This window comes from Ursus arctos, unplaced genomic scaffold (assembly GCF_023065955.2).
Source record: "Ursus arctos isolate Adak ecotype North America unplaced genomic scaffold, UrsArc2.0 scaffold_15, whole genome shotgun sequence".
Lineage (NCBI taxonomy): Eukaryota > Metazoa > Chordata > Mammalia > Carnivora > Ursidae > Ursus > Ursus arctos.
The window spans coordinates 11,050,622-11,064,061 of record NW_026622819.1 but is presented as its reverse complement, the minus strand read 5'-3'; the positions used below and the strand labels follow the sequence as shown (position 1 = coordinate 11,064,061).

Here is a 13,440-nt window from a genome sequence, read left to right as displayed (position 1 = left end):
GGACCTGTATCTTCATTTTACAGATGAGAGTAAGGTCTCTCATATAGTTGGCGATTGTCAACCTGAGGCCAAAATGATATGAGTGTGGTCTGTATACAGGCATGCAGACTTGCGCTGAACTGTAGGGTCAAAGGCAAAAGTTAGTGTTTTAAAAAACATTGAATGGGTAGGTTTGTCATGAGAAAACGTCACAGAGCTTTATTATGAAAGCACACGCTTTGGGTCTTTGTTGGGATTCGTACTTTAAAACCTCACGTCTCTTGTCCATGTTAACTTTTGACCCAGTGAGAAGGAGCTCTGACGGTAGAGAAGCAATGGCACTTAGCTGTCGGTTGGTCTCCTGCTTGGAGTCTGGAGTTACGGAAACAGAATTCTGGAAAGGTTGACTGACAGATGCAAATGGCGGAGCCGAGACCGGAACCCGGGACCCCTCTAACAACCAGGGCTCATTGGTCCACATTGGTGGCCTTACAGCAGCCCTTGTTTCCTGTGAGCTAACACATTAGCTACCCTTTTCTTGTAGGGTGGCCACAGCGTATCTTGTCACCAAATGGCAGAAATGTTTGACTACTTTCTAGATTTCTTTGGACATCGAATAGGTTTCCTGGCGCCTCCCTACCCCCATCCGTTGGTGCTTGTTCATGCAACACAAAACAATTTTAATGTGACTCTTAAAAAAATATTCCATCATCCACCTCTTGCTGTTTTCATCCCACTCCACCCTCCCTCTCCAGGTGTTCTCCATGTTGAAACATGGAGGCTGACAGGACAGCCACCTTCAGACAGCCAGTCCCCTGACTGCTGGTTGCTGCCATTCCCTAGCAGCCAGAAAGCTGCAGGCCTAAGTATATGGGCTGACAGTGCTCCAGTCTGGTCACCAAATATTTGTTTGACCTTACTGACTTCTAGTGGTAGTAAAAAATCAATTCCCTCGTTATACCAGGATACTTTAGGATACGGCAGTGAGAGTTGAGATCAACAAACTTGTGTGTGGTCTTTCCTCTACTTGGCTCCAGGGGCTTGCTTCATATTACTTGTCTCTAGAGACAGAACAATCAGTTTATTCAAGAACATATTCGTTGCTTAACACGCTTTTTAGCGTAGCTCTGAAAACATTTACTTTAAAAACACTTTGTAGGGGTGCCTGGGTGGCACAGCGGTTAAGCTATGGGCCTGCTTCCGCTATGAGCCTGCTTCTTCCTCTCCCACTCCCCCTGCTTGTGTTCCCTCTCTCGCTGGCTGTCTCTATCTCTGTCGAATAAATAAATAAAATCTTAAAAAAAAAAACACTTTGTAATTCACTTTGTACACATGATACTTCTTTGGAATTTTTCTTCCTATGTGATACTTAAGTAAAAATAGAATAATTAGCGTTCTGTTTTAGGGACCAATCTCTCCTTTCCTCCACTAGGATATGGAAGAAAAAAAAAATATATATATATATATTTCTTCCCCTTTGGAGTCTTATAAAATCAGGTCATAGAGAATGTGTTGCCATGGTAGAGTCTTATTTCAGTTTCTCTGTTCTTCGGAAGCCTTCAGTTGCTTCACATCCTAACTCTTCTGGTTCTCTGGTTCTTTTCTTTCTTTGTCGCTACCCAGCATTGGCCATCTTATTTTGATGCCCGATTCTTGGCTCCCCTGGTTGCCCACCATGTTCTCAAGCTGCTGAAGCCATTTAGTACAAACCCCAAGAGTTCACTTTGAAAAGCATTTTTATTCCTCCCTGCCAAGAAGGAAGAAAACAGTCGAAACAATGGGACATCGTCCTTGTTTTAGCCTAGCCACATTTGAAAACAGATTTAAATTTACTTCTATTTGATGTTTATGGAACGTATACTTTGTGTCAGGACCTGTGTTAGTTCCTTTAGGGAGAAATGGCAAGAAAATAGGCTTATTGTTTATTATTTTTTTAAACCTTAATCCCTCCCTCCACCCCTAATTCTTCTTTCAAGCAGTCCCTTCAGGTTCTGGAAAACAAATGTTAATTGCATGGGTCCACAGATGGCCTTTCAACCCCTCTGAAATCCCCAACTTTTTCTCATCATTGTTTTTAAGTTCTTCTTGTGTTTAAAAAAATTCTTTCTTTTTCTTTTTTATCTTTGGAGAGAGAGAGTAAGAGCGTGCATGCAAATGGGGGGAGGGGCAGAGGCAGAAGGAGAGAAAGAGAATCATAAGTAGGCTCTACACCCAGTGTGGAGCCTGATGGGGGGCTCCATCTCATGACCCTGAGATCGTGACTTGAGCTTGAAATCAAGAGTTGGACTCTTAACCAACTGAACCACCCAGGCAGGCACCCCCCAAAATTCTTTGATTGTAAATTCCTCTCTATCTACTAGTACCACACCTCTTTCCTTCATAGTCAAGTTTCTGGAAAGAAGAGTTTATAGTCAGTATCTTTGTATTTCTCTTTTCTCAATCAACTTTTTCTCAAGCCTACGTCCATTTGCTTTCTGTCCAATCAGTGAAATTATTCTACAAGGATTACTCTGTTATCTACTGCCACATAACATACCACACCAGAACATAAGGGCTCACAGCAGCAACCATGATCTGTTCTTACCTGTCTTGAGTATGTGGGTGATTGGGCTCAACCGGGTGGTGGTTCTGCTTCACATGGCATTGGGCTGGATTGCAGTCATCTATAGGTTGGAATGTCCAAGATAGCTTCCTCACATGGAGGAAGGTTGGTTCTGGGGTGTTGGCTAGGTTGGCTGGGGCTGTTGACCAGAACACCTTGGTTTTTCTTCCATGTGGTCTCCCCATGTGGCTTGGACTTCTTCCAGCATGGTAGCTGGGTTCCCAGGTGGCATTCCCAAGCACAAAGGCAGAAACTGAAGATCTCCTAAGGATTAGCCTAGCTGGGTTTGAGGTCTTACCTTTCCGTGCATTCTTTTGGTGAAAACTGGTCACAGGGCCCGCCAAATTCAAGAGCGGGGGAGGTTCATGGCATGGTCCTATTGCCAAAGAGCTGTGGGATGCCACAGCTGCAAACACAGTTAGTTACTAAGGATGTCCTAACTGGTGTATCCATATTGCTGAATATTTTGCAGCTATCACACAGATAGGAATAGCCTATATTGAAGTAGAAAAAGGTCTGTGGTGTATTATTAAAAGAAAATGCATGAAAAATTTTATAGTATAATATAGAGATGTTTGTATACATTTGCATATGTTTGTATTGGCATAGTGCGTATGGAAAGATACACTTCAAACTGCCCACATTGGTTATATTGAACATGCCTTAGTATTATAATTAACAGTCAGTTTAAAGGTAAGCAATGGTATTCAGAAATCAATTTCACGACCAGATATAAATCTGTAAACAAACAATAAAGGTAGGAGATAACGTAGGAGAATATTACTTTAAAGCCTTAGAGGATGTTTACAAAAAATGGGAAACTCTTTTTTTGTGTGTCTGTTGAATGTTTATGTATGCATAGAAATCTGTAAAGATTTAGAACAAAATAATTGCAGTAATAATTTCTGGATGGCAGATGATTCTTCTTTCTTTTAGCTTCTGTGTATTATACAATTTTAAAAACAATGAGCACATCTTATTTTCATAATAGAATAACATTATTTCTAAAAATGGAAGATAGTACATAAAAACTGGTACCATTAAGGTGTCTGTTATCCGAATACGCAAGACTTGAAAAAGCAATAATCACATAAAATTATCATAGAATGAATCCATTTGAGAACAGCAGTTGTCACGTAACATTTTTGTTCCTTTCTTACAGCAAAGACTGAAGGAAGAGAAGGAAGCCAAACGGGCACATTTGGATAGTAGGCATGACTACTTATTTGCGATTGTAGCTTCCTGCATAGACCTGGACAAAACCGAAGTGGAAGATGCCATTCTTGAGGGGAATCAGGTGAGATGCATTTGAGTTCTCACTGGCTTGATTATGGAGGGCACAGAGAGTCTATTGACCCAGTTCTATGGCAGGATCTGTGTTGGGCTGTAGAGGGGATGTCTGTTCTAACATGGGCAAGACTCCATTCAGATGGTACAGGTGGTGGCAGATTGACATACGGGCTCTCCAGCTCTTCATGTTGAGTGGTGTACTTATAACTGTCATTTAAGTCTGATGGTTCTGACAGCAATGTCTGCATGTTTCTGAATCCAATGATGCTGGGTTCAGGCGCCATCTTGGAACCTGGGTTTGGAGAATAGAGTCTCCTCTCTGCTTCTGATTTATTATGTTTTGCATTTATCCTGTTCTAACCTGGGTGATTGAATTGTGCCGTAGTTTCCTGATTTTGACTTTGGTTTGGCAGCTGAATCTGGTTTCTTTTGTTCCTGAACTTAACTTCCATTTTCTGCCATGATTTCCCTCCAAAATCTGGGGTGTGATTTGATTTTGGAGAGGGAAGATCAAAATATGGGGGGATATAATTTCCTGAGCACAAAGAAAGGTATATCAGGAGGGCTGTGATGGTTGCTGAATGGTTTTTTTTTGTTTGTTTGTTTGCCTTTTTAGTTTTTAGGCATAAAAATAGAGGGAGAGAGGGTGAGATGTTTCCGGTGATAGGGGTGTCACACTATTGATAATGTTATTTGGTGGTACCCTTATAAATGTTTAACAACCAGCTTTGAGCGAGGGTAGAGGGAGGCACTATTTTGAGTGTTTGAGTGGTGTTAATACTCCCACCATGGATGATTCCAGACTATCAACATGATGTTACTAAAGGCTTAGTTGGAAAGAGTTGTGATCAATTGGCTGTCATGAATCAGTATGAGCTGGCTCCAGCACTCCACTGGCTTTGTTCCTTCCTGCCATGTCACTCTGGTGAGGTCACTAGGAGTCAACAGTGAGGGGTGGATAACACTAAAATGGCTCAACCACAAGATGGATCAATCAGGGATTGAGGAAATGCCCTTTTCCTCCCTTTTCTCCTCCTCATCACAGCTAACGTTTGTTGAGTATTTACCAGGCGTCAGTCCCATCTAAGTGACTTTCATCTGTTACCCCACTGAATTTTTATAATGCCAGGAGGTAGATAATATCATCCCCCCAAGATGGAGGCCCAGAAGGAGACAGAATCACTTGCCTGATTCAGTCGTGGAGGGAGTGTTCCACCGGTGAAATGCTTAACTCTGCCCTATTTCCCAGTTCGGACATCGGATTTGGGATCATGCAAGTGGAATATATGAGTAAAATTTCTGAACTGTAGGAAGCCCAAGTTAAACTGCCTTGTCATATTCAGGACCAGGAAGGTCAAAACCTGGAGGCTGAAAGAAAACATCCTGGCTTGGGCCCACAAGCAACATAGAGGGGCAGGAGTTTCAATACTGGCCTATTGGAAATACCTCCTTCATAGTCTTGGCTTAGAAGTTATTCTCAACGAGGGCATCCCACTTGGCCCCATAGCATCCTCAATCAAGGAAGTGTAACGAAACAGGACAACTTGCTCTTCCCTATATATCGTAGTTCTGTCTATAATATGGTGGAAATGGAAAGGGGCTTATTTTTTTCCACAGTTAAATTTTCAGGCTAGAGTTTATCGTATGGAAACATTTTAAATTGTGGTAATGGCAGAGAATGTAAAACATCTTAACCTTTTTTTTTTAAAGTAGGTTCCACACCCTACAACACTGAGATTAAGACTTGAGCTGAAATCAAGAGTTGGATGCTTAACCGACTGAGCCACCCAGGCACCCCATTAATCATTTTTAAGTATACAGTTCAGTAGTGTGAAGTATGTTCACATCGTTGTGTAACCAACCTTCAGAACTCTTTGTCTTGCGAAATGAAAACTCAATATCGTCAAACAATCCAGCCCCGTAGTCCCTGAAAACCACTATTCTATTTTCTGTCTCTGTGAATTTGACTACTTTAGACACCTCATATAAGTGAATTCATACGGTATTTGTCTTTTTGTGACTGGCTAATTTTATGCAGCAAAATGTCCTCAAGGTTCATCTGTGTTGTAGCACGTGTCAGAATTTCCCTCCTTTTTAAGGCTGAATAATATTCTATCATATGTATATGCCACATTTTGTTTAGCCATTCATCTGTTAATGAACAGAGTTGGGTTGCTTCCATCTTTTGACTACTGTGGATAACGCTGCAGTGAGCATCGGTGTACAAATACCTCTGCAAGACCTGCTTTCATTCTTTTGGATGTACACTCGGAAGTGGAGTTTCTGGATCATAGAGTAATTCTATTCGTATTTCGAGAAATCATCATACTGTTTTCCATACTGACTGCACCATTTTTATGTCCTTACCAACAGTGTACAAGGGTTCCAATTTCGCCATATCCTTGACAACATTTATTTTCTGGGTTCTTTTTGACAGTATCCATCCTAATGGTCATGTAGACTTTATCCTTTTTCTTCTAATTTGAATTTAAAAATGTGCCAATGACTTTAAAAGAAGTGCTTCTGCTTCCATTGGTGGTAGACCAGTTGGCAGTCCTCTGGCTGAACAGTGAAGCTCATGGACTAAGTTCTGGACTACTACTGGATGGAGTGTTCCATAATCATGTGTGTTCTTCTGTCATTTTTCACGGAAAATCACAATTTAATATTAATTATCTCTAGTGTATTAGGCTGGGTTTTGAAAGGTATGTTCTCTCTTTCTGATCTGCAATTGAGTGAAAACAAAACACTTCTATATTTATCTGCTTTCAACAGCTCAGCACTTTCGGAAATTAGCAAAATTGGAGAGACGGTCTCTTTTCAAATGTGTACGTGTAGCAGATATGTTCATGATTAATTGAATTCCTTCGTTGGATTATGTTTTTATTATGGTGAGGCATTTACTCTCTTTGTTTTTTATGTTGCGAAAAATCTGATGCCTTCTCTATGGTTTGCATTAGATGCGGTTTTATCTGAAAAAGAAAGATGACGGCAACTCCTGACTTAAATATTGCTTCTAATTCAGGACGAAGTTGTGACCTTGCCTTTTCTTTTTCACAGATTGAAAGAATTGATCAGCTTTTCGCTGCTGGAGGTCTTCGTCACCTTATATTTTATTATCAGGACGTGGAGGTAGCCGAAACAGGTATCCAAACTTGGTGTAATGTAACCTACAAATGTGTTGCTTGGTTCATCTGAGGATGGCATGAAGCAGAAGGCCACCCTCAGAGCTGACGGGGCCTCTTACGCTTCCATCTTGGCAGGTGGGACAAATGGGTCTCTGTGAGGTGAGGCCCAATTTCCATTTTCCTCTCAAGGAAAGGGGACAGATAATGATGGGTATCTAGCCTGGTTGTTCTAACTTTATTTGAGGTATTTTGTTTCCCGTTTCAGGCTGTGCTGGTCTTTGAGGAATAATAAAGTACTTTACATTTTGAGACTTCTTTTCCTCCCGTACTAGTTCATTCCATGCAGTTATGTTCTAGAACATTTTATGGGCATCTGCTTCTTTTCTATATAGATAACATTTATTTTTAACGTAGGGATTGTTGCCAATGAGCATAATGAGTTTTCTAGTTAAATATCACATTATGTTTATTTTCTACCGATGATGATTCAAACGAGTAATATGGAATGACAAGTTTAGTTATTTTCACTTAAGAAAAATTTGCAAATCTTTGTGTGGATTCAATTGGCATATCCCATTCTACTTTTATGTGGATTCATATAATTTTAAAACCAAACTAGGGACATAAACAAAAATATTATGATTATATTAAAATATTATATTCATCCTTTTATGACCTTTTTGAAGAAAGGGAAAATAGTTACTGCTGTTGTCATAGAGCATGGCTAATACTTTTTTGTTTAAAAACTGTGAAAATTATGCATGTATACTCTAAGTGATTGACATTTTTCTAGAATTATTAATATGAAATTTTGTGGTCAGAAAGTTCATTATTCTTTGACTGAAAAGATCAAAATAATAGAGAACTTTGGAATTCTTTCCCAGATTGCAAAACATAAAGTCAGATGAAATGTTGAGTTCATCTATGAAATGTGCACTGGGTGAGGTAGGCCTTTGTGTGTAAATCTGACACCGAACGATAAGGGTTCATGGGTTGTAGACACGATGCAAGTTTATTTTCATTTCCCACTCTCCCTCTAAACCTTTTTCAGTGGGACTCGTCTTAATCTTTTGACCTTAGATTAAAATTCAGACCATTCCATGATTTTTCCGGATATTCTTAGGTAAGAAAAATTCCTATAGATGCTTCATATGACAAGTACTATCTCAATTCAGAAACTAAAAAAAAAATATCTAGTTGATCAAAATTAATTGATCTGAAGTTCAACCTTCTTCATTCCTGTCCTCCCCCTTCCTTCCACCCTAGCAGGGACCTCGGAAGGTTAGTATTTGCAGTAGGAGAGAAGCATATGGTCCTCTTCTGCTTCTTCACCTTATCTTCTGGAACCGCCTGTCCACATTGTGTTAACCACAGTTGCTGACTGTGTCAGGCTTGAAGTAGGGCAGGGACAAGAGGGGAGAGGTGGCAGGAAAGCTTTGACTTGACCGACACTGTCACTGTCACAGTTGGCTGACCTTGATTCTCTGGGTCTTTGCTCTTGTGGGCACTAGGTGGATTCTCCAGAGATGGCCACCGGTGGCTGTGCATCCCACAGTGCTATGTTGTCCTCCTGATGAGAGCTATCTGCTGGTTATCTTTACTGGACGCATTCACTGTCAAAGCTCCAGTCCAAGTCTCTAGCCCAGCTAGGGGGAGAGCCTAGAAGAGGGTTTCTCCAAGAGGTTCTAACCCCAGGTTTTAGGATTCAACTTCTAGTCCACGTCCTTCCCCAGATCCCTCCCTTGGCACTGTCCTCCCACCCCAATAATCTTGCTTGAGCTACCGATTCACTTGGAGAGCTAAAACTTGCGTGGGCAGATAAAAGCACAGTGGATGAGCTCTGCACACTTAAATGATCCACTCAATGAGCTGCATGCTTAGATGACTGAAAGTGAATTTTCAAATAACAATAATGAGAATGCTTAGTGAACGACGATTTTTATGTGCTTTTCTAAGGTTTTCATATGTATTAACTCCTTTAATCCTCACAACAACTCCAGATGCTTGGATTTAGTATTATTATTTGCATTTTTCAGCTGAGAAAAATTAAGCACAGAAAGATTAAGTAACTTGCTCAAGGTCACATGGCCAGGAAGTGCAGCCTGAGACTCAAGCCTTGGGAGTCTGGCTCTAGAGCTCACACCATTCGTCACGATGCTCTCCTGGTTCAACAGGGTCCTGACTTTAGCGCCATACTGAGGGTGCAGCAGGGGTCTGGAGTCTTATAGTTAGAGCTGCTTTCTGATCTTGGCTCTGCCACATGTTGGCTGGGACTGGGGGCAGATCACAGCTGCCTTTAGGGTTGTAGTGACTTCAGTAACATAGACAAGGTACCAAGCAGGGGAGCTAACACAGAGCACGTGCAATAGATGCTGTCTCCTCCCTCACCCCTTTTCATTGGCTCTGCTGTGGCCTATTGTGGGTGGAAATGACTTTTGTAGCTTCGGCAAGAATCTACTTTGGACCAAACCTCTATTCCTGTGCCTCTCATTCCTGTTTTTTCCTGGAGCAACAATTTTGAAATAAACCTGTGATCCAGAATCAGTCCACTCCTTTCAGGACTTTGGCTAGAGATTGTCAAAGCTGTGGATCTTCCAGGGCACATGGATGAGTCAACATGACAATATTCTCATAAGGAGGCTTCATTCCAAGAGGCAACCACGTGGACTATAAATAGTTTGCTGAAACTAAAATTCTCTGCCCTTGTAGGACAGCTTGGCTCTCCAGGGGGAGTAAATCCTCTTTCTGAGAAGATTAAAAAACCTAAGGTGTTCGTGACTGAGGGAAAAGATGTCGCTCTTACTGGAGTATGTGTGTTCTTCATCAGGACTGACCCTTCCAGAGCCATCACCCCTGAGAACATCCATCGGGTAAGGGGCAAGAACAGTCCTTTACCCCCAATTGCCAAAAGTCACATAAATTCTACCAAAAAAAAAAAAAAATCCCTCCCTATAGAGGTAACCACTGTGTTCATCAGCTATCTAAAACTACTTTCAAAGAACTACTTCTAAAAGCATTCACAGCAAACAAGTGGACATTTCCTTTAAATCTGCTGAATCAGAGGACTTAATATTCAGTTTATTAACAAGAATTGATATTATATGTATGCATGTGCAAGCGTGTGTGTATGTGTGCATGAACACTGAAGTCTTTCCTTTTAAAAATCCCCATACATTACTTACTTAGTGGCAAATTTCATACATTTAAAGGAAGATTTACAATGATGGATATATAATTTTAATTTTTGTGCAAAGTAAAGTGTAAATCTCCTCAGCCCTCGGTGCATTATCTGCTTGGAGCAAATAAACTGGTAATGTCTTGCGTTCTGTTTAGTTCATGCTTTTGTTTTGAGGATTGCAGTTGAGAAGAGTACAAAGCTTATGTCTTAACCAGGGTATCAAAAAAGTAATTTCCTGGACTTAGAGACGGAACCTACCAACAGATCAAAGCCCTACCGTATATAAAACAGAATTTTGACCTAGGGCTGGCAGCAATCTGCCCAGAAAACCAAGCCCCTTCTCTGTGAAGGAACCCAGGTAGCCAGCCTGCAATGTGAGACTGGCAGGAAACCAGTGAGGAAGCTGATCAGGAATCACTGTAGCGATGGGCCAGCGTGATCAGGACCTGGTTCGTGACTGTCAGCCTCCTTCACTGTGTCCGTACTCCCGGCATACTTCCCTGGGGCCAACCAGAGAAAGCCAAATAGGCACCCCTCCCCAACTGCACAGGACGCCCTGCTTCCTGGAGCTGCCTCCAGCTCCGCCACACCTGAAGCTGTCCCTTTTCGCCACTAGGAAGCTTTCCTACTCCCCTGCCTGCTTCTGAGTGTCTGTTGAGATGCCGGCGGTGGTGACTGACCTTGCTGTAGCCGGCTCATAGCTTTTGCCCTTCTCCTTTGGTTCCTCTTCGTTGACTTCTGCAGGATAGTTGATGGATGAACAGCATTCAGAAATGACTCGGTAGCTATGTTGCGATTGCAGGTAATTTTTACAGTGGAGGCTCTCACTGTTTTCCAGGAGGTGAGCTTTAATATGTTAGACACCGCGGATGGGGGCCTGCTCAGTAGCATGAGGCGTTTGCTGGCGGATATCTTCATTCCTGCTCTCAAGGCCACGAGCCATGGCTGGGGCGAGCTCGAGGGTCTTCAGGAAGCACCCAGCATTCGGCAGGAATTCTTGAGCTCTCTGGAAGGCTTCGTGAGCGTCCTGTCGGGTGCCCAGGAGAGTTTGAAGGAGAAGGTAAGAATGAATAAGGTATTCCTTTAGAAGTTATCAGATGGTGAAAAATCAACATGTAAGTATGTAATGTTTCTCTTAGATGGTCTTAATTCCCTTGCCCAGCAAACCTTGAAAACATTTTGTGGGCATTGTGATTGCCCCTTCAAGAGGTGGTGGTGACTGGATTTAAATTGTTCCACTTTGGAGCGATTAATGCATTAGGGGCTACTTAGGAGTGTTGGCCATGATGGAGGGTCTTATTCAATCATATTGTTTGACTGCAAACGAAAGTGTGTGAAATGCTTGTGGCAGTGCTCTGCATTCTAGAAGGAAAGGAATTTAGAACTAGGGTGTGTGGTGTGTGTCTGTGTATGTCTGTGTGTGCACACGCATGTGTGGGGTAGGTGGTGGGTAGGGATGGAGGAAATCCTGAAATGAGAGAGAAGGGAGAGAGGAGTTGACATATCTGGTGGAAGTGGATTAGATTCAGTCTGTGACCAAAAGGGCCTTTAAGAATAAGTTTGGGAAATGTGAGATTTAGCTTCCATAAAATTTGTGCGATCTACGGTAAGCCTGTGTTACTGGTTCTTTGGGGCAGAGGGTGGTGGATGCAAAACCATGACGGACGGCAGCCCAGATCAGGCATGTATGGGAGACAGAGGAATGTAGCCTACGATACCAATGACAATGTATTTTTTTTAGAAGATTTTATTTATTTTTTGAGAGAGAGAGAGAGAACGAGCAGGGGGAGGGGCAGAAGGAGAAGCATACTCCTCGCTGAGCAGGTCACCCAATGTGGGGCTCATTCCCAGGACCCCAGGATCATAACCTGAGCTGAAGGCAGATGCTTAACTGACTGAGCCGCCCAAGTACCCCACCAATGACAATGTATTACTCACTTCTCTCCAAAGAATACTGAGATTTTTGGACCTAGTAGGATAGTGGGGGAGAAAGGCCTTAGGCTTTCTAAAGGATGTGGAGTAGGGGAGTGGAGTAAATTACATTCAGACAGGAGCAGGATGATTCCACCTATCATCTGAGTTGTGTTTGTAATGAACTCTGATGCAGGCTATAGTAAGATCCAAGCTGAGCAACTTAAATTGTTATTCTACCTAAAAAAGCAGTGCTTTCCTAGGGTTCCACCTCCTGTTGTGGTATAGATATCAAAAAAGTGGATGGATCGCCACCTAGTGGGAAGGTCATGCCACTTCATGAAGTGCGTAGCCCTCCCCTGGGAAACCAAGGATCGCTCTGGGAGATGTGGCACATGGCAGGTGCAGAGTGGGGGAGGTCAAGGATGGAGGCATGCTGGGAGTTTCTTCCAGGCTAGGGGAACCGTGAGCATAGGCCCAGTGGGTTTTCAGAGCTCTGTTGGAGTGTAGCCAAGTGAAAAACACAGAGTGGGGAGGCTAGGTTCTAGGAGGACAAAGTGGTGTCTCTGAGCCCCATGTAGATGGGACAGACATAGAACTTCTGAGCATGGGAGCCAGGGCTGGAGGCCATCAGATAAGGTTAGAGCTGACAGGGATTTAGTAGGAAGCCAAGTGAAGGAAATGGGAAAAGTCTGGTTCTACCTTGGTTACCAACAAGCCCTTAGGGCCTGGGCTTTGTCATGTGGCTCTTTGGCCATATGGGCATTTGAGGGTGGCATAACCACACCTCCTCCAGCTGGTTCTGAACCAGTTGAGAGAAATGTAGTTGTTCTGTGGTTGGTAAAGGGGGATTAGGCCTGAAACCTGAATTTAGGCATTCACAGCGCCACGTGCAACTTTACCAGAAGGAGATGTCCTCCTTCTCAAATAATGAGGTCCATTTATGTGTGTGAGAAAATGCACCAGGTTTCTTTATCAAGTCAAAATCCAACACACCTCCTTCTCCATCCTCTTCCTCCTTCCTCCCCGAAACAAATCTGTGTGTTTGCCATTGAACCTGCAAACTATAAGGATGTTACTGGGTAAAGACCTGAGAGTCTTTTCATCTGGTTAGTGTCAAAAAAAGAATGTAATGGATTAGAAATTACTCTTCCTCCAATCGATTTCCTTGAAGCTCCCCCATTTTCTTTGTTTTTGTGAGTTGACTCTTTAATTTCTAAGTAATTTCTACGTTCCTTATTAATTCCCAAATTTTATGATGTTAGGATGATTCTCTCTCTCTAGTAAACTTCTTTTCTTTCTTTCTTTTTTTTGGGACCCAAAATCTGCCCTCAGTCGTCTCCAGGCATGCT

The 13,440-nt window shown here is 42.4% G+C and overlaps 1 protein-coding gene across 1 annotated transcript in view; it reads left to right on the top strand.

The window, feature by feature from the left end:
• The window catches only part of DNAH5 (dynein axonemal heavy chain 5), a 253,231-nt gene that overhangs the window by 46,856 nt on the left and 192,935 nt on the right, over positions 1 to 13,440 (top strand). The window contains exons 2-5 of the mRNA XM_057312162.1: positions 3,744 to 3,878; positions 6,932 to 7,016; positions 9,709 to 9,869; positions 11,016 to 11,237. Of these exons, the coding sequence (XP_057168145.1) occupies positions 3,744 to 3,878; positions 6,932 to 7,016; positions 9,709 to 9,869; positions 11,016 to 11,237 (603 nt within the window). The remainder of the gene's footprint in view (positions 1 to 3,743; positions 3,879 to 6,931; positions 7,017 to 9,708; positions 9,870 to 11,015; positions 11,238 to 13,440) is intronic.